The sequence below is a fragment of the Macaca thibetana genome, chromosome 10, assembly GCF_024542745.1.
Source record: "Macaca thibetana thibetana isolate TM-01 chromosome 10, ASM2454274v1, whole genome shotgun sequence".
NCBI lineage: Eukaryota > Metazoa > Chordata > Mammalia > Primates > Cercopithecidae > Macaca > Macaca thibetana.
In genome coordinates this window covers 65,903,793-65,925,347 of record NC_065587.1, presented here as the reverse complement: position 1 = coordinate 65,925,347, position 21,555 = coordinate 65,903,793, and the positions used below count along the sequence as shown (strand labels likewise).

The 21,555-nt window shown below is 49.3% G+C and overlaps 2 protein-coding genes across 7 annotated transcripts in view; both read left to right on the top strand.

Annotated features, from left to right (window-relative positions):
* CHMP4B (charged multivesicular body protein 4B) overlaps positions 1-15,038 on the top strand; it is a 264,810-nt gene extending 249,772 nt beyond the window's left edge. The window contains exon 5 of the mRNA XM_050807299.1: positions 14,899-15,038. Within this exon, the coding sequence (XP_050663256.1) occupies positions 14,899-15,023 (125 nt within the window). The 3' untranslated portion in view covers positions 15,024-15,038. The remainder of the gene's footprint in view (positions 1-14,898) is intronic.
* Positions 1-15,622, top strand: part of RALY (RALY heterogeneous nuclear ribonucleoprotein) — a 414,018-nt gene extending 398,396 nt beyond the window's left edge. For 4 of the 6 annotated variants that reach the window (XM_050807263.1, XM_050807258.1, XM_050807259.1 and 1 more), the window contains exons 3-10: positions 7,517-7,781; positions 8,952-9,024; positions 9,205-9,252; positions 11,261-11,427; positions 12,065-12,178; positions 12,391-12,611; positions 13,870-13,918; positions 15,271-15,622. In XM_050807263.1, coding sequence (XP_050663220.1) covers positions 7,526-7,781; positions 8,952-9,024; positions 9,205-9,252; positions 11,261-11,427; positions 12,065-12,178; positions 12,391-12,611; positions 13,870-13,914 — 924 coding nt within the window. In that variant the 5' untranslated portion in view covers positions 7,517-7,525 and the 3' untranslated portion in view covers positions 13,915-13,918; positions 15,271-15,622. The remainder of the gene's footprint in view (positions 1-7,516; positions 7,782-8,951; positions 9,025-9,204; positions 9,253-11,260; positions 11,428-12,064; positions 12,179-12,390; positions 12,612-13,869; positions 13,919-15,270) is intronic. The other 2 variants (XM_050807261.1, XM_050807262.1) reach the window with 1 other exon arrangement.
* Positions 15,623-21,555: the final 5,933 nt, after the last annotated feature.

Below are 21,555 nucleotides of genomic sequence, written 5' to 3'. Positions count from 1 at the left end.
CCCAGCAAGGTGAAAAGATATGGCCACAGTTACAGTTTTAAGTGATAGATCTCGGATTGGAGCTCAGTCCTGTCTGACTCTAGAACCTGAGCTATTTTTGCTATTTCATATGCATTTGTCCTTTGTTACTACGATACCGTTTTAAAAAACAGGTTCCCAGAGAGAGGGCTTCTTGAAAAGCAAGTAGAGCAGAAGACTGGTGAGCGCTGTGTTTCCCAGCGTTTCCACAGTGCCAGCACAGAGGAGGACACTCAGGAAATGTTTGTTAAATGAGTGAAGGAGATAGGAACTGGGTAATAATAGAAATTGGCATAATCTGTATCCTTTGATAGTATATTACAGATGCAACAGAGCACTTTCACATCAGTTAGCCTAGTTGATTCTTGGACCTGAAAGGTAATCAGGGAAGAGATTATTTCTGTTTTTGGATTAAAGACGAGAAGGCCTAGAGAAGTTACATGACTTGTTGCAGGTCACATGACTAAGAACAGTAGAGCCAAGGCCAAGCCTTCTGGACCTGTAACCTGCAGTGCTTATACTTCACCCATCCAGGAGCTTTTGCTGTTTGACATGCAGGGAGCTGACGCTTGAGAGTGGTCGGGAACTAAAGAGCATTCCTTGGGAAATTAGTCCTGTCTGGCCAGTAATAATCATTTGGGCACTGCTAATGAGCCAGGACTTGGCCAGTTTAATGAGATTAATAGATGTTCTGTCATCCCTGGCCGCCTGGTAAAAGCAGAAGCCTCCAGACCAAGGAGGCCCTGGACACTGATGAGTCTTAATTGCTTGACTTTCTCCAGAAATAGTCTTCGATCACTAGTAGCTATTTTCCTTCTGAACCACCCGGATGTCCCCAGGGTTATCTACGGGCAGAGAGCTGGCCACAGGCTGCTGTTCCCCTCATCGCTGTGCAGGAGAATAAGGCCAGAGGTGCCCAGCAGGACTGAACCAAGACAGAGACTATAAATAGCGCTGGGGACATCAAGACCTAAAGCAGCAGCTCCTCCCTTGAAATGAGCATTTCAAGAGGAAGAGATTCAGTGCTGGGGAGGATTTACAGAGTTCTCTGAGTGCCTGAGACTAGACTTGATCTGATAGGCATTATTAGGAGCACATGAGGGGTGACATGGCAGAGTTAAGAGTGTTAAGACAGCCATTGAGACAGTGGAATGGAGAGTGTCGAGTAAGAAGCCTTGATTCAGGACCCCTAGCTGCACTCCCCTCACCAGCTGGTTGACCTTAAGTAAGTCACTTATCTTTGCTGATCCTTTTTTTTTTTTTTCATTTATACAGTGGGACGGGATGGGTGCAGTGGCTCATGCCTGAAATCCCAGCACTTTGGGAGGCCAAGGCGGATGGATCAGGAGTTCGAGACCAGCCTGACTAGCATGGTGAAACGCCATCTCTACTAAAAATACAAAAATTAGCTGGCTGTAGTGGCGGGCACTGTAGTCGCAGCTACTCAGGAGGCTGAGGCAGAGAATTGCTTGAACCCGGGAGGCAGAGGTTGCAGTGAACCAAGATCATACCATTGTACTCTAGCCTGGGCTACAGATGTCTGGTGAGAGCCCTCTTACAGGTTCATGGACAACCATCTTTTCACTGTGTTCGCACATAGTGGAAGATGCAGAGTAGCTCTCTGGGCCTCTTATTTATTTATTTTTATTTATTTATTTTTTTTGAGACGGAGTCTCACTCTGCCGCCCAGGCTGGAGTGCAGTGGCCGGATCTCAGCTTACTGCAAGCTCCGCCTCCCGGGTTCACGCCATTCTCCTGCCTCAGCCTCCCGAGTAGCTGGGACTACAGGCGCCCGCCACCGCGCCCGGCTAGTTTTTTGTATTTTTTAGTAGAGACGGGGTTTCCCCGTGTTAGCCAGGATGGTCTCGATCTCCTGACCTCGTGATCCGCCCGTCTCGGCCTCCCAAAGTGCTGGGATTACAGGCTTGAGCCACCGCGCCCGGCCCTCTTATTTATTTTGTAGAGATGGGGTCTTGTGATGTAGCCTAGGCTGGTCTCCAACTCCTGGCCTCAAAGGATCCTCCCACCTTGGCTTTCCAAAGTGCTGGGATTACTGGCTTGAGCCACTTCCTGGCCTGGGGCTCTTTTTCTTTAAAGGCATTAAACTCATTCTTGAGGGCTTTCCCTTCCCTTTGGGACCTAATCACTCCCAAAGCCCCACTTCCTAATACCGTCACGTTAGGGATTAGGTTTCAACACAGATTTGGTGGAGGAGGCACACTCATACTACAAGAGATATAAACTGGATTTGTTCACTAAAATTCTGTGCAACCATGAGGAATTGTAGTAGAAAAGGGAAAGGGCAAGGACCAAGGAGAGCGTGAGTGGCTGACACAAGGTAACATAATCTTGCTGGGGAAGTCAGAACCCAAGGCATCCCTGTGCCATGTGCAAGATACCTGCAGATACCTATTTCTGAGGTTCTGATTCCAGTTCCGGCTTTGCTCTGTTAACCAATTACCTTGCTTCTCTGAACCTGTCTCAGTTTCCCTATGTCAAACAGCTCCTCACAGGGCTGTTGTGAGGATTAAATACTGTAATACCATGCAGCATTCAGTAATTAGTGGCTTTTTTTTTTTTTTTTTTTTTTTTTTTTTTTTTTTACGGGAAGTCTCGCTCTGTCGCCTAGGCTGTAGTGCAGTGGCGTGATCAAACAGTTCTCCTGCCTCAGCCTCCCAAGTAGCTGGGATTACAGACGTACACCACCATGCCTGGCTTTTTTTTTTTTTTTTTTTTTTCTTTCTTTCTTTTAAGTAGAGACGGGGTTTCGCCATGTTAGATAGGCTGGTCCTGAGCTCCTGACCTCAAGTGATCCACCCGCCTTGGCCTCCCAAAGTGCTGGGATTACGGGCGTGAGCCACTGTGCCAAGCCAGTGGCTGTTTTTACTGTGACGGCTCTTTGGATATCTCATTTACCCAAAGTTCAGTGGTAACTTTTAGGACTTTTCTACCTTTGCAAACCCCTGTCACTTTTCTCCATGTTCAGGCTTGGCTCTCCTGTGTTCAAAAACAATTTCCAGCTGAAATATTTCAACTGGAAAAAAATGAATTTGTTTTTGCCATGTTTCTTCTGCTCTTACTAGCCTGGAGGAGCAGGCCCGTCCCTTTGAGCTGTAAATTGCATTTCAAAGCCTGTGTCCCTAGTGGATTTTAATTAACTTAAAAGGCCCAGCTTTTACGCAGCAATTGTTTCTCCTGCAGGTATAGGTGAAGGCACTTATTGGGGAGCCAGTCCCCAGTTTTCTCAAGCATGGTGTTTTTTTTTTGTTTTGTTTTGAGACACTGTGGTCTCTCCCAGCTCCTCACTGTCTTGGGGCCTGTCTCTCACCAGCCCAGAATGAAAAATGGAATGTAAGGACCCTAGACTTAGCGTCAGAGGACCCATGGGTTAGTCTTGGCTCTGCTACTCACTAGCCGTGGCGTCCTGGCCAAGTTTTTACTGTGGGTAAAACTTCGTTCCTCCGAGTGAGAGCATTTATAAGCTCCATGTGCACACAGGTCTCTGCTCATCTGACATTGCAGAAGTCTCTAGGAACAAATTTGCTTCTCTCCCTTCCTCCAACCACCAAGAACAGTCCTTCTACCCACCTCTCTTCAGCTCATTGCTAAACCTAGGACCTCTGGGGGCTGCAGACACCTTGCTCTCAATTACACAGCTAATCTGAGAGGCAGAGCTTGGCCCAGGGCAGGAAATAGCTTACCAAGTCAAGTAGCTCCTGCTGAATGGATGTCGATATTTTCTAGAGCTGCCACTCTAAGCTAGGGGGAAGCCTTGAAAAGCATAGCAAGAATTGGGTGGGAGGGATTGAGTTGGTCTGTGGAGGTGGGTATTTGGGTCAAAGATTAGAAAAAGGTATCTGGGACCTCTGCCCCGGTGGTCCTAACCACTTAAGGCAGTCCACAGCTAGACCTTCTCACCACCTCCTGGGACATATGTCCACTCCCTCCCTAATATTGATTGAACACTTACTGTGCCTCAAGTTTTGTCAGGCCTGCCCTGTAACATTTGCAGGGCAGAGTAATAAGAGTACAAATAGAGACCCATGTACCATATGTTTAAACATTTGAAGGTTCTAAGTGAAGCTAATAAATTGTGATGTCCCTAACAACTTGGAATACCATGTCTAAATTTAGAATTCTTGGACTCGTTAGGATTCTGTACCTGAACCTGGCAGTTCAGGGAGACCTAGTCTGGCCCCACCTCCTTTTCATTCCCTTTCCCAATTCTATTCCTCATTTAGAGGAGCCTCATCAACATGTGTGTGGTCACTCAAGCCTTTCCACACCCCCATAGATACCTGTCTCTTTGGGCTGAGGGAGTCCACACAACAGTAGCACATCCTGCGCATCCTGCTTCCAGAGGAGTGTGCAGGGCATGAAAGTGGATAGGGGGCTGTTGAGACAAGGAGCTCAGAGGTTGGGTGCCTGGAGCATGCCATAGGTGAGCATTTCTCCTTTTAACTGCAGACTTCTCACCCAGAGCAGCACTTGCAACCACATACATACACTTCCTAAGTCTCTCCTCTACAGATCAGAAAACTGATGTTCATATGCCATGGCTTCTGGCTGCCCCTCCTTGGCATTATACAGAATGAGTTCCACTCTGACCTTTACCCTCATCTAGAATGGGGCTTGCAGATGGCAGTATTGGAATAAAGAGGTGTAAGCCAGTGTAATTACAAGATCTTCTGAAGGACTTTAGGGTTTGCAAAGTCCTTTTATGTTCATCATTCCAAACCCCAGGGAATGAGAGAAAAGACTGGCAGAGCCAAACCTTAAAAACTTGGCTCGCCAGTCAGGGAGGTGAGTACTGATCTTGTCACAATACCATGAACAGCTGTTCAGCAAATGCTTCCTGCTCAGTGATGCTTGTGGCTCCCAGTAGAGGTCACTCTGTCTCCATCCACACCCCAGGCTTGGTTGACTCCCTCTAGGCAAAGCAGGTGGCTTCTCCCTGGGCCAAAACTGTAGCCCTTTGAGCTGAACTACCTAGGAGAGAATCATCTGATGCCCATACAGGGGCCCTATTAACTTCTTGTATACCCATGGATAGACAAAGAATTAACCCTTGAATGGCTTGGCATCCATGTAGGAGAGGGATTGTCAGCGAGAACTGTGAGGAATGGCAAGCCCATGGGAACAACAAGCATTGAACATTTCCTGCCTCGTATGCTATGCACAGTGTGTTATTCTTTGTGTCCCTCACTGCCTAATAAGTGTAGATGAGTAGAACCACAGGTAAACTAACCAGAGTTTGTCTCTTTCCAAGTCAGTTCCAAAGCTGGAACCAGCCCCTTCATCAGTAGCAGTGATGGGACCCTCTCAGCCCCTTTTCTTTATCTGAGATAATGCACTCCTGACTCCAGTATATCCATTAGGTAAGCCTAACCCCAGGAGCAGTTTCTTCCCAAGTTGGGCTCAGGTCCAGCCTATGATTTCCTTGTAAACAGTACCACCTGCTGGTCAGAACATGCCAGCTTCCAGGCAGGGAGGATTTAGGAGAAAAGTCTCTTATCCCCTAGTGGGATAAGAGATACAGATTTATTTTTTCCAGTTCACTGAAAAGAAAATCCCCCAACATATTAGGTAAGTAGGCTGGCAGACTGATGAAAGTTTTTATATATGCTCTTTGGAGTCTTCTATCACCTGAAATGGTCCTAAGGTTAGGTTATTGAGATAGGAGGGTTCCAAAAGGGAGCGGCATCAACCTACACCCATGAGCAGAAGACTGGGCCGGGAACCGCGAATGCCAAGGCTTAACTTAGGCTTTTCCTACTGAAACTGAGCTTCTCTCCTTTTCCCTTTCCCCATGGTGCCTATGCCTAGCCATAAACTGTGAGGGAAAAATTTGTACAGCCCTTTGGGGTAAAAGACCTGACCAGAATATAGAGAGCAAAGGGTAGGTGCAGTGTTATGTCTAAGCCAAACAGAAAAATATTTGAATGAGTTAGTATTAATATGGGTAACTAAAAAATAAATTTATTAAAAGTAATTCTCAGGTGAATGTGCTGACTTTCTGTGGTATCTGAATGGGCTTTAGCTCTGGGAAGCAAAATGATAAAGTTGAAAGAAATAGACTTTAGGGACGGACTGACCTGAGTTTGAATGCTCCTTACTAGTAAGTTAATGAACTTGTCAATTAATTTCTGGTAAAATATGAGTAATCACGACATTCACTTGTGGGATCTTGGGATTATTCAGTATTGTATGCCACCCTTAGCCCACAGTGAGTACTTGGCGAGGCTTTGTATTAGTCCATTCTTGCACTGTTATAAAGAAATACCTGAGATTGGGTAATTTATAATGAAAAGTTTAATTGGCTCACAGTTCTGCAGGCTGTACAGGCCTCTGCTTCTCAGGAGGCCTCAGGAAATTTACAATTGTAGTGGAAGGAGAAGGGGAAGTGGACACGTCTTCATATGGCCAGGGCAGGAGGAAAAGAGACAGTGGGAGGTACTACACTCTTCTAAATAACCAGATCTTACAAGCACTCACTCACTATCACGAGAGGAGCACCGAGGGGGAAATCCATGATTTCAGTCACCATGATCCAGTCACCTCCCACCAGGCCCCACCTCCAACACTGGGGATTACAATTAGACATGAGATTTGGGCACGGACACAAATTCAAACCATATCAGGCTTTTCAAAATGGCTGGTAGCAATCCAGACAGTTCTGTGTCTGGATCAGACTAAGCAGTTTTGTTTTCTTTTCTTTGTTTTACTTTTTGAGACAGAGTCTCGCTCTGTCACCCAGGCTGGAGTGCAGTGGCACAATCTCAGCTCACTGCAACCTCTGCCTCCCGGGTTCAAGCGATTTTCCTGCCTCAGCCTCCCAAGTGGCTGGGATTATAGGTGCCCGCCACCACGCCTGGCTAATTTTTTGTGTTTTTAGTAGAGACAGGGTTTCACCATGTTTGCCAGGCTGGTTTCAAACTCCTGATGCACCTGTCAGGTGATGCACCTGTCTGGGCCTCCAGAGTGCTGGGATTACAGGTGTGAGCCACCACGCCCGGACCCTGCAGTTTTTATCATGTGGTGGTCTAGAGTAAACATCACTTGCAAATACCATGTGACCATGGTTCTACATTGAAGTTCTTCAAATTTAGATCTTGAATAACATTTGAGATGAGCATTAAAGAAGTAGACTTAGAAGAATTAGAGTCAAGCAGATGAGGGGGTCAGATCCCAGCCCTGCCATTCACTAGCATCGTGGCCTCTCTGAATGTGAGATTTCTCCCTTGTAAAATGTTGTGGTTCTGCATATCATGTGAGTACCAAATGAGGGGATATATGTAAAGCACCTGGCATGAGGTCAGCAGCCAGTATGTGGCAACTCTTGGTAACATGACAAGAAAACAAGATGCAGAAACAGGTAAGCTGGATGCTATAAGGGTTAAGGAAGGTAAGAGGCAATTCATTTATCCAGGATATGGGCTGTGGGCAGTCCTTGAGCCCAGCCCAGGGACCCAACTTCACAGAGGCTCTCTCTCTTCAGGTAGGCACCATGTCCTTGAAGATGCAGGCAAGCAACGTAACCAACAAGAATGACCCCAAGTCTATCAACTCTCGAGTGTTCATTGGAAACCTCAACACAGCTCTGGTGAAGAAGTCAGATGTGGAGACCATCTTCTCTAAGTATGGCCGTGTGGCCGGCTGTTCTGTGCACAAGGGCTATGCCTTTGTTCAGTACTCCAACGAGCGCCATGCCCGGGCAGCTGTGCTGGGAGAGAATGGGCGGGTGCTGGCCGGGCAGACCCTGGGTAAGCCTCTCTCCACTATATTCTCCTAGTATTCTCTAGAGTAGCTGCTATCACTCTCCAGTTCTCAACCCCCTTCTCTGTTTCTCTCACCACTACCACTCCTCTGAGATTTTATAAATTTATAAGGTATGGTTAAGTAGTTATGAAATTAATCCCTATAGGGAAGAATTTTAGAAGCCTCTGGAAAACACTTCTGACCTATCTCTGCTTTCTCAGAGCTTGTTAGTGACACGCTTTACAGTTCCAGTTAAAATGCAGATTCTCCAGAGAAAGAGACCAGAATGGCCTAGAACAGCCTGTTACACCGGGTACAGATCCCTTAGGTTAGAACCCTTTCTGAGAGCGAGCAGGAGGGTCTGGGAGCGCAAGGACAATGCGAATACGCTTGGCTTTGGTGTCACGTCCATGTGATATGACTATGCTAGTGGTCTCGAAGTATGTACAGTGTTCATGTTTGTGCATTTACTCCTGTGTATATGTGTATGTTTGAAAAGGGTATCTATATGTGTTTTTTTCCTGAACAAGAAGTGTATGGATTGACTGAACATGTGGAGATATGTGGACGCATACCTTTGTATGTATAGGTGTAGTGTGTGTGTGAGAGAGAATGTATTTGAATGTGTTAGCAGATATGCATATATTTACCAGGTATTTATTGAGACCTTTGCATGTAGTAAGCATTATTCTAGGCATGAAGGTGTTTGGTAGAACATCCATGTGAATGTGCATTGGCTCATTTGCATGTGGGTAGTTGTCTATACTGAGTGTACTTGAGGGTACACATTACCTGTGTGTGACTTTCTTACCTGGATATGTGAATGTGTGTGAGGGTGGCTCTATGTATGTGTTCCCATGTACTTGAAGTGTTATGCATATAGGAATACTCGACGTGTGTGGGTGGGGGGGATGGGGGAGGACATGTTCATGAGCGTGTATGGATGGATCTGAAAGTGTACGGACATGTAAACAGGCATATCCATGTGATATCTGGATATGAATCTAATGTTTGAAGACTAGATGTGTGAAGACCTTTGTTGGCGCCATCAGTGAGCAGAATCCATGTGTATACCATGTAAGCACATGAATTGCTGTGTGTGTGCATGAGGGTGATGGGTGTGGGCACACTACTGTCATGCTAGCATTCCAACTCTGCCTTCTCCCTCCACACAGACATCAACATGGCTGGAGAGCCTAAGCCTGACAGACCCAAGGGGCTAAAGAGAGCAGCATCTGCCATATACAGGTGGGGCTGTCTGTCTGTCTGTCTGGGTGGGATGGCTCTCTCTTTCCACAGAGGGAGTAAATGCTGGTGTGACAGTGTGCTGAGTCTAGAACTTGGGGAGGTGTTTGGAGATGAGGGCCTGTGGAAAGTGGGCTGAGTGGCCGTCCCTAAGCTCCAGCCCTCTCCCCTTTGTTTCCCCAGTGGCTACATCTTTGACTATGATTACTACCGGGACGACTTCTACGACAGGTGAGCAGGGGAGGGGCGTGCCCAGGCGTGAAACAGCCAAGCTGGAAGGGTCCTGAGAGATTGTTGGTGCAGCCCACTCAGTTCTCCAAATGAGAACCAAAGCCCAGAGGTTTGCCTAGGGTTGCTCCACCAGTCAGTGGCAGAGCTGAGACTGGGGTCCTGTTCTGCAGATACTCAGGCCAGAGCTCCTACTGCCATAGCACACTGTCTACCTCGCTAACTACCCTTTTTCCTTTTTGTCCTTGGGTGAGACTCAAGGAGACTGTACAGCCAAGAGCTGTATAAATGTGGCCAGTTGGAATATACAACAGGGTACAGCGCTGGTTGCAGAGAGTTTGAGCCTTTCCCTCTGTGAGGTACCCAAGCAGCTGGTAGGAACCCCAGAGCTCAGTCTAAGCCTCTTGGGTTTATATTTAGAGACAAGAGGCCAGCAGCCGTTTGGAAGTCTGATTAGTCCCTGATGGGCTGTGGCCTACCCTCTACTCCCAAGCCCTACCCAGACTCCAGCCCGGAGGCTGTGGGCTCCCACTACAACAGCACTAGCCACATTCGTGAGTAGAAATCATGGTAGAGACTAACTCAAATCTCTCCTCCTACCTGCTTCTCTCCCTCTGTCCATCTTAGCCCACCCCAGGCAGCCCAAGAAGAACAGTGCCTCTCTGAGCATCAGTCGTCCACCCCGACCCTCACCCCCGACCCCCTGTGAATGGTTTCAGGAGACTGTGTGGTGTAGTGGGAAATATCCTGGGAGTCGGAAGATTTAGGTGCTAATCTCAGCTCTGCCACTGAATGGATTGTGTGACCTTGGGCAAATTCCCTTCCCAGTTTGTGAAATGGGCTTGCACCAAGTGATCTCTCCAGGCTCCTCCAGCTCTGGGATTCTGTGGTTCAGTGATTCTGACCAAGGCCAGAGCCGTCCCCTCCCCTTGGGGGCAGAAATGCAGGGTCTGGGATTGGATCCATTCCCAGAGACTCTCCATCTGCAGCCATCACCACCTCCAGGGAGGGGCTCCCTGAACAAAGGAGCCCCAAGGAATGGGGCTTTGGCCCAGTGGTGACAGATTTCCTGGCTGTTGTCAGGAAAAATGATATGGAGTATACCCCCTACGGCCGCAATTCCCTGAAAAAGGTGGTAGCAGCAGATGTGGGAAAGACTGCTTCTCAGCCTACTCAGTTTCTGCCTGGTCAGCTGGAAAGGAAGCCTTCCGGGAGAGGGCTGGGAGATGACTTTGGTTGGGAGCAATGCACAGCCTGGGAGCCTTGGGGGGTCTGATTGAGCTGCCTGACCTTGATACTGTCCCAGGCCCCTGGCCTTTGTCTCTGGAATGGAGCATGAAGGGTGTGGTGATTAAGGAGGTCAAGTAAGGAAAGCGCTTAGACTTCAGTCTTACGCCTCTGAGGTCATGGGCTCGTGAGCTGAGGGTCTCAGTACCCTGACCTTTCATCTATTAACACATTCTAAAGTGTGTTTTTAACCGAATTCTTTCATGCTGTACCCTTGGGTGGACACTGAATTTGGGTAGCCGTCCTCATTTGGCATATGGGGAAACTGAGGCTTAGGCAGGCTCAGTTGACCCCCACTCCCATACCTCTCTATTCCTAGCTGGGGATTTGTGCTGCTTTGAGAGTTGCAGACTTGGAGCGGAGGTTGGGGTGGCAGTTGACCAAGCAGAAGTCAGGTCATGTAATAGAGCAGGCCTGGTTGTCAGGGGACCCAGGGATGTCTCCTCTTTTGAATGGGGTATAACCACTACCACCTGCTGCCTTGCCTGCCCTTACTTGGCCTGGATGGTTGGAGAGGTTGTAGTGAGGTCGTTAGGATCCCAACAGCCATCAGGGTCCGGAAAGCCCTTCCTCTTCACTCCAGGGCTAGCTGGGAGCCTGCAGAGTTGTGTTTAGTGCAGGCCTCCCAGCCCCTCACCAGCCACACACATTTGGAGCTGGAGCTGCAATACCTGCCTGGTGGCCACAAGCCATGCTGCAGCCTCTGGCCCATCTGCCCTCACAGGCTCTTCGACTACCGGGGCCGTCTGTCGCCGGTGCCAGTGCCCAGGGCAGTCCCTGTGAAGCGACCCCGGGTCACAGTCCCTTTGGTCCGGCGTGTCAAAACTAACATACCTGTCAAGCTCTTTGCCCGCTCCACAGCTGTCACCACCAGCTCAGCCAAGATCAAGTGTGAGTAACTGTATCATCTTTTTTTATCATTAGCAAAATAATAGAATGACATTTTTTTATACTGGAAAATAGATAAAAGAAAAAATCTTCCACAATTCTGCTGCTCTGACACAATCACGTATTTTCATGCATTTCTGTGAGGAGACAGCTGTTTTAGGAGGAGGGGGTGGGTTGGGTAGGGTACAGAGGGTCCAGTGCTGGATATGGTGCCCAGTGAAGAAATGATGCCATCTTTCCTCTAGGAAGGATAAGGACGGGTCTACACAGGCCCACTACTCCACATTCACTCTGGTACACACATACTGCTTAACTAAGCACGCAGGAATTCAGATTGCAGAAGACATGTTCTTACTCAGGTGCGCACAGAAGAGCACACCACACATACACACCTGTGCTCCTGTCTTTCCTGGGTCCCTTTCAGAGTTGAGATATCGGGAGAAAAGAAAGCCAGGTTCAGAAGTGTTCACTGTCATTGTAGGGATGGATGCCAGGTAGTCTAAGGAGGAGGCCTTTTCCCTGAGTAGGGAAAAAAATAATAATAACTGCTTTCCTGGTTGAAAGAACAGGGCTGAGGTTTTGTGCTACTGTCAAGCCTCCAGCCCCATAGATGACAGCCCTGTCCCCCCTCCACTCCCAGTAAAGAGCAGTGAGCTGCAGGCCATCAAGACGGAGCTGACACAGATCAAGTCCAATATCGATGCCCTGCTGAGCCGCTTGGAGCAGATCGCTGCGGAGCAAAAGGCCAATCCAGGTCAGCCTCTGAGGATTCTCACCCACCTCCACCACCAGGGCACAGGGCAGAGCATGGGGAAATAATACATGGGAGAGAGGAGCTAGGGTGGCCCTGCAGATCCCGAGCCACCTGCACTCACCATGCTGAGGCCAGCTTCTGCTAAGGTGCTGCCCTAGACAGCTGCCCCAGGCTGAGTTTTATTCTCCCCTCCTCCACCCCTTCCCCTCAAGATGGCAAGAAGAAGGGTGATGGAGGTGGTGCCAGCGGCGGTGGTGGTGGCGGTGGCGGCAGTGGTGGCGGCGGCGGTGGCGGCGGTGGTGGCGGTAGCGGCAGCCGGCCACCAGCCCCCCAAGAGAACACGACTTCTGAGGCAGGCCTGCCCCAGGGAGAAGCACGGACCCGAGGTGACGGCGATGAGGAGGGGCTGCTGACACACAGCGAGGAAGAGCTGGTGAGGGCCTGGCCAGGAGCACGACTGGGACTTGACTGCGCTCCTACTCTCAGGAGACCAACAGGGCAACGGGCAGCCTGAGCTGGTTGCCCCCACTGTGAACTTCCTCTTCTCTCCTTCCCAGGGGTTCTAACGGTCCTGGGGGAAAGAGGGAAGAATGAGCAGGGGGCACTTGCCTATCTCAGACACCATCAGAAGTCCCACTGAGGCCTAGGGCAGACCTCCCCTAAGTGCAGGGTGCATTCTGGCCTCCGGTTTCCACATGAGTTGGAGAAGGGGAGATTTGGACATAAGAGAGCACACATGGCCTGCAGAGCTTCAGAGCAGGGCTGGGGTGGCTTGTGGAGGCCACACCCAGGAGGTGGGTGTCACCTTCACATGAGGATTTTCTAAAAGCCGTTGCTGCTCAAACACGAAGCAAAAGCTGTCTCATAAGGGAGTGAGCTCCCCACCTATTACTAGAACTATTCAGGCTGAGGGCGGGAGGCCATTTGACAAGGAGCTTATGTTGAATGGGAGGGTAGACCAAACTCTGAGTCTGTGGGATATGGGTTGTGTACTTGCTGCTCATTTACTTAATGAACTCTCATTGAGCACCAAGACCCAGAACACACTCTCTAACTTCACATAACCTTAACAAGAGCCCTGTACTATGCAGAGTATTCTGTTCCCACATTTTACCCTGTGAGGAAACCGAGACTCAAAGACTGAGTGGCGTGCTTAGGGAATCAGCTCATAGGGACTGAACCAGGGTTGGAGTCTAGACTGACTTGCTGGGTCTGCAGCTTTCTCCTTTTCAGCACTGCTAGGTTCTATCATGAGAACAGATGGGCTCATGGCCGTGACAGGAGGTCTGCCTTATGCCCAACTCATCTCTCAGTGTAGCCTGATCCTTCATCTTATTTGCTCAGGCATAGCAGTGTCCATAAAGGCCCTAACAAAGACTTAGATGCCGCCAGAGATGGGGAGCTCACCAGTCTATAAGGCTTTCAGCCTTCTCCGATGCAGGCTGTCTATGCACAGAAATGGGGCTCCTGCGACTCCCAGAACACCCTTCACTCCTCAGACCACCCTCACAAGCTTCCAAGCCAGCTTTGTTGGCTGGTCCCATAGTCATTCCCCTTGGCTGTTCCTGCCTCTTCTGACTGTGTCCTCTAGATGCTCTCTGGACCCTGAAGTTTTTCTGGACAGATGGCTCAGGGCAGGACTCAGAGCTGCAGTGAGTGATGTGTGGTCTCTCTTACCTCCTCCCTATCAGGAACACAGCCAGGACACAGACGCGGATGATGGGGCCTTGCAGTAAGCAGGTACAGGGGTCCTGTCCTGATGGGCAGAGGGTGGGGAAGCAGTGAAGTGGAGGTTGTTGCTTTTTCCCTGGATTGTGCAGGAAGTGTCATGAAGCATACCTGGCCTGGTAGCACTGACTGTGCCCAAGAATGAAGTCCCTTCCATATCTAGCCGTCCCATCACACCCCTTCATTCCTAGGGCTTGCCATGCTGGGGAAGCAGGTGCCGTAGATGGGCCAGCTGGGCCCGCCTAGCAACGGTTCCTTCCCTCAGCACACTCAGCCGTGTTGCCTGTCTCTGCCCTTGAGGAGCTCCTAGTCTGGTAGAGGAAGATATGAGCCATTACCACCTAGTGTGAGCAGGATAACAATAGAGCGAGGCCAGGTCATGGAAGAGATGATGTGTAGCTGAGCCTGCTAGTGATTGAGGGAGCAGTGTTCCACACCAAGGGAATGGCCTTAGCCGTACAGAGCTGTGACAGTCTTTGGTATGTGGTGAGGCCAAGAGCCTCCTGTGGCTGCAGTGCCTGGCTAGTTGGTAGAGGACTCTGCTTAGCATCAGAGGGTGATTGTGAAGGACTGTATGTGTCAGGCTTAGGGGCTGGGATTTGATTCTTTCATGGGGAGGAAATGCCCTGTATGACAGGAGCTACACCTGCTTTCTCTGAGTTCATCTTCAGTCCCACAAGCTGATGATTGTACCAATATAATAGATGTGGAAACAGACACTAACGGGGGCAGGGAGATAAGGTAGTAATTGGTGGAGCCTGGATTTCAGCCCGGTGGTGTTAGGCTTCAAAGCCCACTCTCTGGCCACTGTTTACCATCTACTCTGCCCTACCTTGAAGGAAAGCCAGGCCACACCTAGCTCTGCCTACCCTCTGACCCATTCCTTTGGGGTGCCTTGGGTGGAGAAAGGTCTCAAACACCAGTGTTCCCGGGGAGGTGTCTGGATAGATGACACATTTATGCTGTAGTAAGGTATCCCACCAGCAAAGGCCCCAAGAAGAACTTTAGAAAATTCTACATATGCTGCAGTCTTCTTTCGGAACTTCTTGGTTTGTTTTGTCTGGAATGCAAACAAACCTCCATATCCAGCCATCCTGCTACACCCATTTGTGCCTGATGCTTGCCAAAGCTTGTTAAAATAGTTCACAGGTGAGTTACATGGGCTCAGGTGAGGAAATGGAGGTTCAAAGAGCAGGTGAGACTTGCCCAAGGTTCCATGGCCAGGAAATTATGAGGCCACAGCCATAGTGCAAGAGTATCTCTGTCTCCAGACATCATTCTATCCTTTCTTCCCTACCCCTGTTATTAGCACCAGGGTCTCTTCCTCTCGGCCTTAGTCTCTTCTTTGTCTCTCTCTCTCTCAGCCTGACAGGAGCAATGGCCACCAGCAGGTGAAGGGCATCGCTGCCCCAGGCCTCAAGCCGGGCACCCAACCCTGGATGCCACCCCCCAGCGGGTACCAGAGGAAAGCTGGCAGCAGGTGCCTCCTCCCCCAACGCATCCCAGCCAGTGCCATGTCCTCTGCAGGTGGAGTTACTGGCCTACTCCTTCCCCATGAGCCCTCCCTGTCTGCACTGCCCAGGCCAGAGGGTAGAGCACAGGAGTTTCCCCACACTGCCTCCCCTCCCCAGGACACTCCCAGGCTTGGGTTTTTTCTATAGGTTTGGCGGGGGGCCACAGGGAGGGGACCCTGACAATAAAGAGATTGGATCCCAACCTGCTCTGAGATGGGATGATTTGTGTTTTCTCATGAAGATATCCCAGCCCTTCTGCCCACCAAAAAGCTGGTCTGGGGTGCCTAATACTGATCCATCTGGACCTTAGTGTCCTCGGTGGTGATTAAAATGGCCGGTGGGGCCACTGGGGAGGGTTGGATATGCTGGCCCATGAGCAGCTTGCTGGCTGAAGTGTCAAGCAGTTGTGACCCACTTGGTTTACCCCATAGTAAGTCAAGACCTTACCTCTTTCCCCGGCTTCTAAGTCTGGTCTTTCCCAGCTCTTAAAAGGATTCTGGAGTCTGCCAGTATGTACCTTCTCTCTTCTGGCTGAGGACACTATAATTTTTTCACTTGGACTTTGTCCTCCCACCAGCCTCCCAGTCTCCTGCTTCTGCCCTATACCATCTCCCAGCAGCCATGCAGTCTTTCCGAACGTATCCCTTCCCTGCCTAAAATCCTTTTACTGACTCTTCCTCCTGAATGTGGGGTGTAAGATCCTGCTTACTCCAGCCTCTCCTGTTTTTGTCACCACCCCTTTCCTGCCCCTGACACAAACCCTACATCTCAGCCTCACAAACCACACAAGTTCTTCACACTCCAGGCAGGTTTGGTAGCAAGGAATAGAGTTGCACTCCACTGACAGCAAGCAGTAGGAAGTTTGCATCAAGAAACACGCAGCCTGTCTGCGCCTGTCTTGGGCCACCCATCTAGACATTTGTTCTCTAACAATCAACCGGGTTCCTTCAAACGTGTGCTTCTTACACATGCTCATTGTGTACTGCTAATGTCACCTCCTTCCCCCTTAACTCCCCACAATGAATGGATCCATTTTCCCCATGTTCAAGTTCCCAAGAGAGAATCAACTGCCACTGCAATTTTTTTTTTTCCTAATCACTCGTAGGTTACAAGTTCCCACTCTGTTCCAGTGAGCTGCGGGATTCATATGTGGCCACTTAGGCTGGTCTCGTTGATATGGAGCTGTGGGAGGGCAGCACCCAGAAATAGGCTTTGTTCCAGGCCTGGCACGCACTCTTCCTGCTCCTACTTTCTCTACCTGGGAAATAGCCGCTCAGGATGAAGCTGCTGCTGTGGTGTCACCACCTCTGAGAAGTCTCCCAGACGCTCCGACTGCTCGTTAATTGCTCATCATTCCCCCAACACAGAATTCAATCCCATCATCAGAAAGGGCTTTAGGTTTTTCCTCCATCTTTACGTGTTGCTCAGAGTTTGCAGATCTGCTGGAGTCCTTATTGAAAACTCCCGTTTCAAATCAACCTGATCTACAGCCTCTAAGGAAGCTTCCCCCGGGCTTTGGCTCTAGGTTTTGGTAGAGGGTGGAGGCTTTGGGCAGTGCTCAAACTCCACAGGGAAGTCTTTGTTGTCCATGTCTCTCTCACTGAGCAGTCCTCCTGCCTGTCATCCTTGGCGGGCCAGCACTCTGAGGTCCCAGTGTAGCTCTGCACTTTGGTCTTCCCAAGCTCTCCTGGGGCCTGACTAGGCCAGCCCCAAGGCGGCCAGAGTCCTGGCCTCATACCTGAGCCAAAGGCCCCAATCCCTGCTTGGCCATTGCCTGAGTATTAGCTGCCCCAGCAGGATCACAGTCCCCATACATCTGCCTGCTAGGGACCCTGGGCAGCAGGGAGAGAGTTGAGATTTGTCAGGAGCCCATGGTGGAGGCTGAGACCTTAAGGCCATGAGATACAGGCATGGGGTGAGAAACAGGCGCCTTGGAATTGGGCTGGGCCTTGGCCCAGCTTAGTCAAATCCAAAGGCTTCAATTTGGAGAGATGAAGAGGGTGTACAGAGGAAGGGGCTCGGTCCACAACGAGTGCCTTATCTCCCTGAAGAGCTCTCAGTGGAACATACTTCACCAATCCATGTACCCACATCTTTGCTTGTCCAGAAGGCCAGAGTCAGCTCTAGCAGACCCATTTCAATACCCTGGCAAGTCATTACTGCCCTTAGCTCTTAGTGTCCCCATCTGTAAAACATGGGGGACAGCTGCTAGCCTGTATTGGAACTTGGGCAGAGTTCAAAGAATGGGATTTAGAGCTGAATGAACCTTGCACTGAGGGCATAATAGCACTAGGGCACTATCCCTGTGCCCCCAGAGCCTAGTGCTCTGTGCCTGCTGCAGGCCCTACCCAAACGTGCTTTACTGAGGAACTCAGTGTTTCAGAGCTTGACGGTCAGGTTGATCATGCGCTTGTGACCATGGACTTCCTTAGTATGCCAGGCTTGGAGGACGGTGAGAAAAGCAGGGAAGATACTTTCAGGGGTAGCAGGCATCAGCTCTACTCACTCCTGCCCATAAGGCCTTGCCTAGTCATGCTGGCACCAGGTCATAGGCTGGACAGGGAGAATGAGAGTCCCATCGAGTATTCCAGAAAAGCCCCTGGATGCTCCCCCCTGGGAAAGCACACAGCGGGACCCTCGGGTAGGAGGTTGGGTTCCAACACTGCGTACACGTGCCCTTCCACCGCGTTGGGGCAGCAAAAACATCCATTCTGCTGTGCAACAGTTGTCATTTTTCTAACATCTGAAAACTCCAAAAGGAGATAGTGATAAATGTGGTACCAGATTCTGCCCAAAGGACCAGTCTTTAGATGTTTTCAAGATTGGAAACCTCATTTTTGATCCTCACAGCTATCTTGAAAGAATAGAGCAGCCAGTGGGTATACTGGATTGTGAGCCAAGAGGCCTGGGGCTTTCCCCCTGTTGCTGCCAGCCAGGTTGATGACTCTGGGCAAGTCTTTTTCCTTTCTAGATCTGTTTCCTCGGCTGTAAAATGAGAGGTTGATCCAGATCAGGGATAGTAAATGGGCCTTCGTTCAGTTACTATTGTATAACCACCCCCAAATTTAGTAGCTTTAATAAACATTAGCTCCCGATGGTGTGGCTTGGCAATTTGAGCTATGTTCAGCGTGGCAGTTCTTATTTGGACCCTCATGGCTGAAGTGAACTGGCAGATCAGCTGGGGACTCCTGGTCTCAGATGGCCTCCCCCACATGTCAGGTGGTTGGCTGGGCAACTGGGCCACATGTTCCAGCACCTAGCAGGCTGACCCAGGATTCTAGACATGGCTGAGTTCCAAAAGCCACAAGAGAACACGAGCCCAGTGTCAAGTGCTTTTGAGGATCTTGCTGTGTCGTATCTTTAAGGTTCCATTGGCCAAAGTCACATGGCTAAGCCCAAATTCTTAACAGGAGGAGCTTCAAAATACGGCCATATTTTAAAAATCTACCTCAGGTCTCAATTCACTTGCCGGCTCAGAACTTTTAGTAGCGGCTGCCTGGAGTGCCTTTTGAGGATCTGCAGCAATTTTTAGACTGTTTGGAAATACTGATGTGATAGTTTGGCAATGTCTCTTATGGGCACGGAATTCAAGTGTGGGCACATGTCAGGTATTTGCCAGCCCTGGCCAGGTTGACCCATAAGGTCATAACCTGCCCCATAGGATGTTATATGCAGTGGGTCTGTCTGACAAGACCACAGAAATACAGAAGGCAGAACAGGGCAAAAGATTCTGAGCCAGGCATCCTTGGTTTTCATCCCAACCAGATCATAGATTCATTGAGGTTTTAGGCAAATCAAAATCCCTTCACCAGTAGCCAGACTCTTCATAATAAACTTCATCCATAACAGTAAACCATTTCCTGAACACTTGCTGTTAAAAAGCACATTTTACACTTAATCTCCATAACCACCCTCAGTAGGTGTAGTAAGGACTTTTGGTTACAAGTTATAGAAACTGAATTCAGTCCTGCTTTAGTGGAAGTTTTTTGGTTCACAAATTACAAAGTCCAGGGATGGATCTTCAGACATGGGGACTTGGGTTCAAAAGCTGCCATCAAGAGTCTGGTTAGCCAGGCATGGTGACACGTGCCTGTAGTCTCCGCTACTTGGGGGACTACAGTAGGAGGATCATTTGCACTTAGGAGGTTAATGCTGCAGTGAGCCATGATCCTGCCACTGCACTCCAGCCTGGATGACAAAGCGAGACCCTATCTCAAGGAAAAAAAAAAAAAAACTGGTTTTCAGGCAGGTTCCAGGTAGTGGTAGAGCATGGCCATAGGGCCTGTGAGGGTAGAGGGACGGAGGAGAGAATTCCCAAAAGGAGGACAAGCCTTGGTTAACAAAAACAGAAGGAGTCCACTGTGTGGTTATGACTATTCTATAGATTTTGTAGATGAGATTTAAAAGCATGGCCCCAAGTAAAGGTGGCATCTCTATCCTTCTATCCTCGCCTTTATCTAAACTCTGTGACCGATCTATAGCATATGATGGTGGTGGTGCTCTGCCAGTCTCCCAGTCCGGGACTTAAGCATTAGCAGCTGCCACTTACCATCTCTTGGGACCCAACCACCGTGCTGTGAAGCAGCCCAGGCCACACAGGCCACGTGTACATGTTCAGCTGACAGCAGTATCAAATGTCAGACATGAGTGAGGAAGGCTTCAAGATGACTCCAGCCCAGCCACTGTCTGAGGACAAAGTAAGAACTGCCTCACTGATCCCATTCAAAGTCCAGCACAACGCGAGATAATAAAATGTTGTTTGCAGATGCTAACATTCAGAGTGATTTGTTATATCAGTAACCAGGACACAGGCCCAGAGGTTCAGTAGCTTGCTGTGCTGCTCATGGGACTAGGTTAAGAGTATAGATTTTGTTGCCGGGCGCAGTGCCTCACGCCTGTAATCCCAACACTTCGGGAGGCCGAGGCGGGCAAATCACGAGGTCAGGAGATGGAGACCATCCTGGCTAACACGGTGAAACCCCGTGTCTACTAAAAAATACAAAAAAATTAGCCGGGCGTGGTGGTGGGCACCTGTAGTCCCAGCTACTTTGGAGGCTGAGGCAGGAGAATGGTGAGAACCTGGGAGGCGGAGCTTGCAGTGAGCTGAGATTGTGTCACTGCACTCCAACCTGGGTGACAGAGCAAGACTCTCTAAAAATATATATATATATATTTTTTTTAAATAATTAAATATATTTATTTTTATGTGTATATATATATTTTTGGACAGAGTTCCTAATCAAATTATTTGTTGTGTGACCATAGGCAAATCATTAGCCTCTCTGAGCCTCATCTTTCTCATCTAAAAACCAAAAGACCACATCCTATTACGAAAATAAATGAGAACATTTACCACCACCTAATCCAGTGCAGATTCAGGTGATTTTCCCTGGAACCAAGTAACAGACCATAATTTCCTTTTTTTTTTCCTCTACTTATTCATACCCACTTTGTTCCAAAACATTTCAGGCATCTTAACAAGGAGAAAATGAATAAAATATAAAAATGAGGTAAAGGAGATAATGGAAAGAAGGCTTTTTTTGATGTTCCAGCATCTTTTGAGTTACTATAGTCAAGAGTGGTGTGTCGGTTGGTCACTAAGCCTCGTAGGGCAACCCAGCTGGCCCTCTGCACTTGAGTGAATGGACACCTCCCGCCAACTGATGTGTGGGTTCCTGGCATGCACACATCCCCTCACTGCACCTCCTGCGGGAGCCCAGATGACCTGTCCTACAGAGGTGCAGTAGCTGGGTCCTCTTTGGACAAGTGCATGGGTTTGGCTCTCCCAGGTGCATGGAACAGAAACGGGCAGGGTTACCCGTTCTCCCTGACCTGGACCTTTTTTCTTCCTTGTCCTCTAGTCTCTAACACTTAAGCCCCCTCATCCCTCAAACTCCACCTTCAGTGGTTCCATCTCCCTGACCATGCAGTGAAGCTGCTTAAGGCCAGAGACTGTCTCATTCATCTTTGCCCATAAATCTTTTACACGTGTATTTGTGACGTGGTCAACTATTTATGAAACATACAATGAAGTATTTACCTTTGTGTTAATTTTTTTGAGACAGGGTCTTGTTCTGCTGCCCAGTCTGGAGTGCAGTGGGCTCAAGCAATCCTCCCACCTCAGTCTCCCAAAGC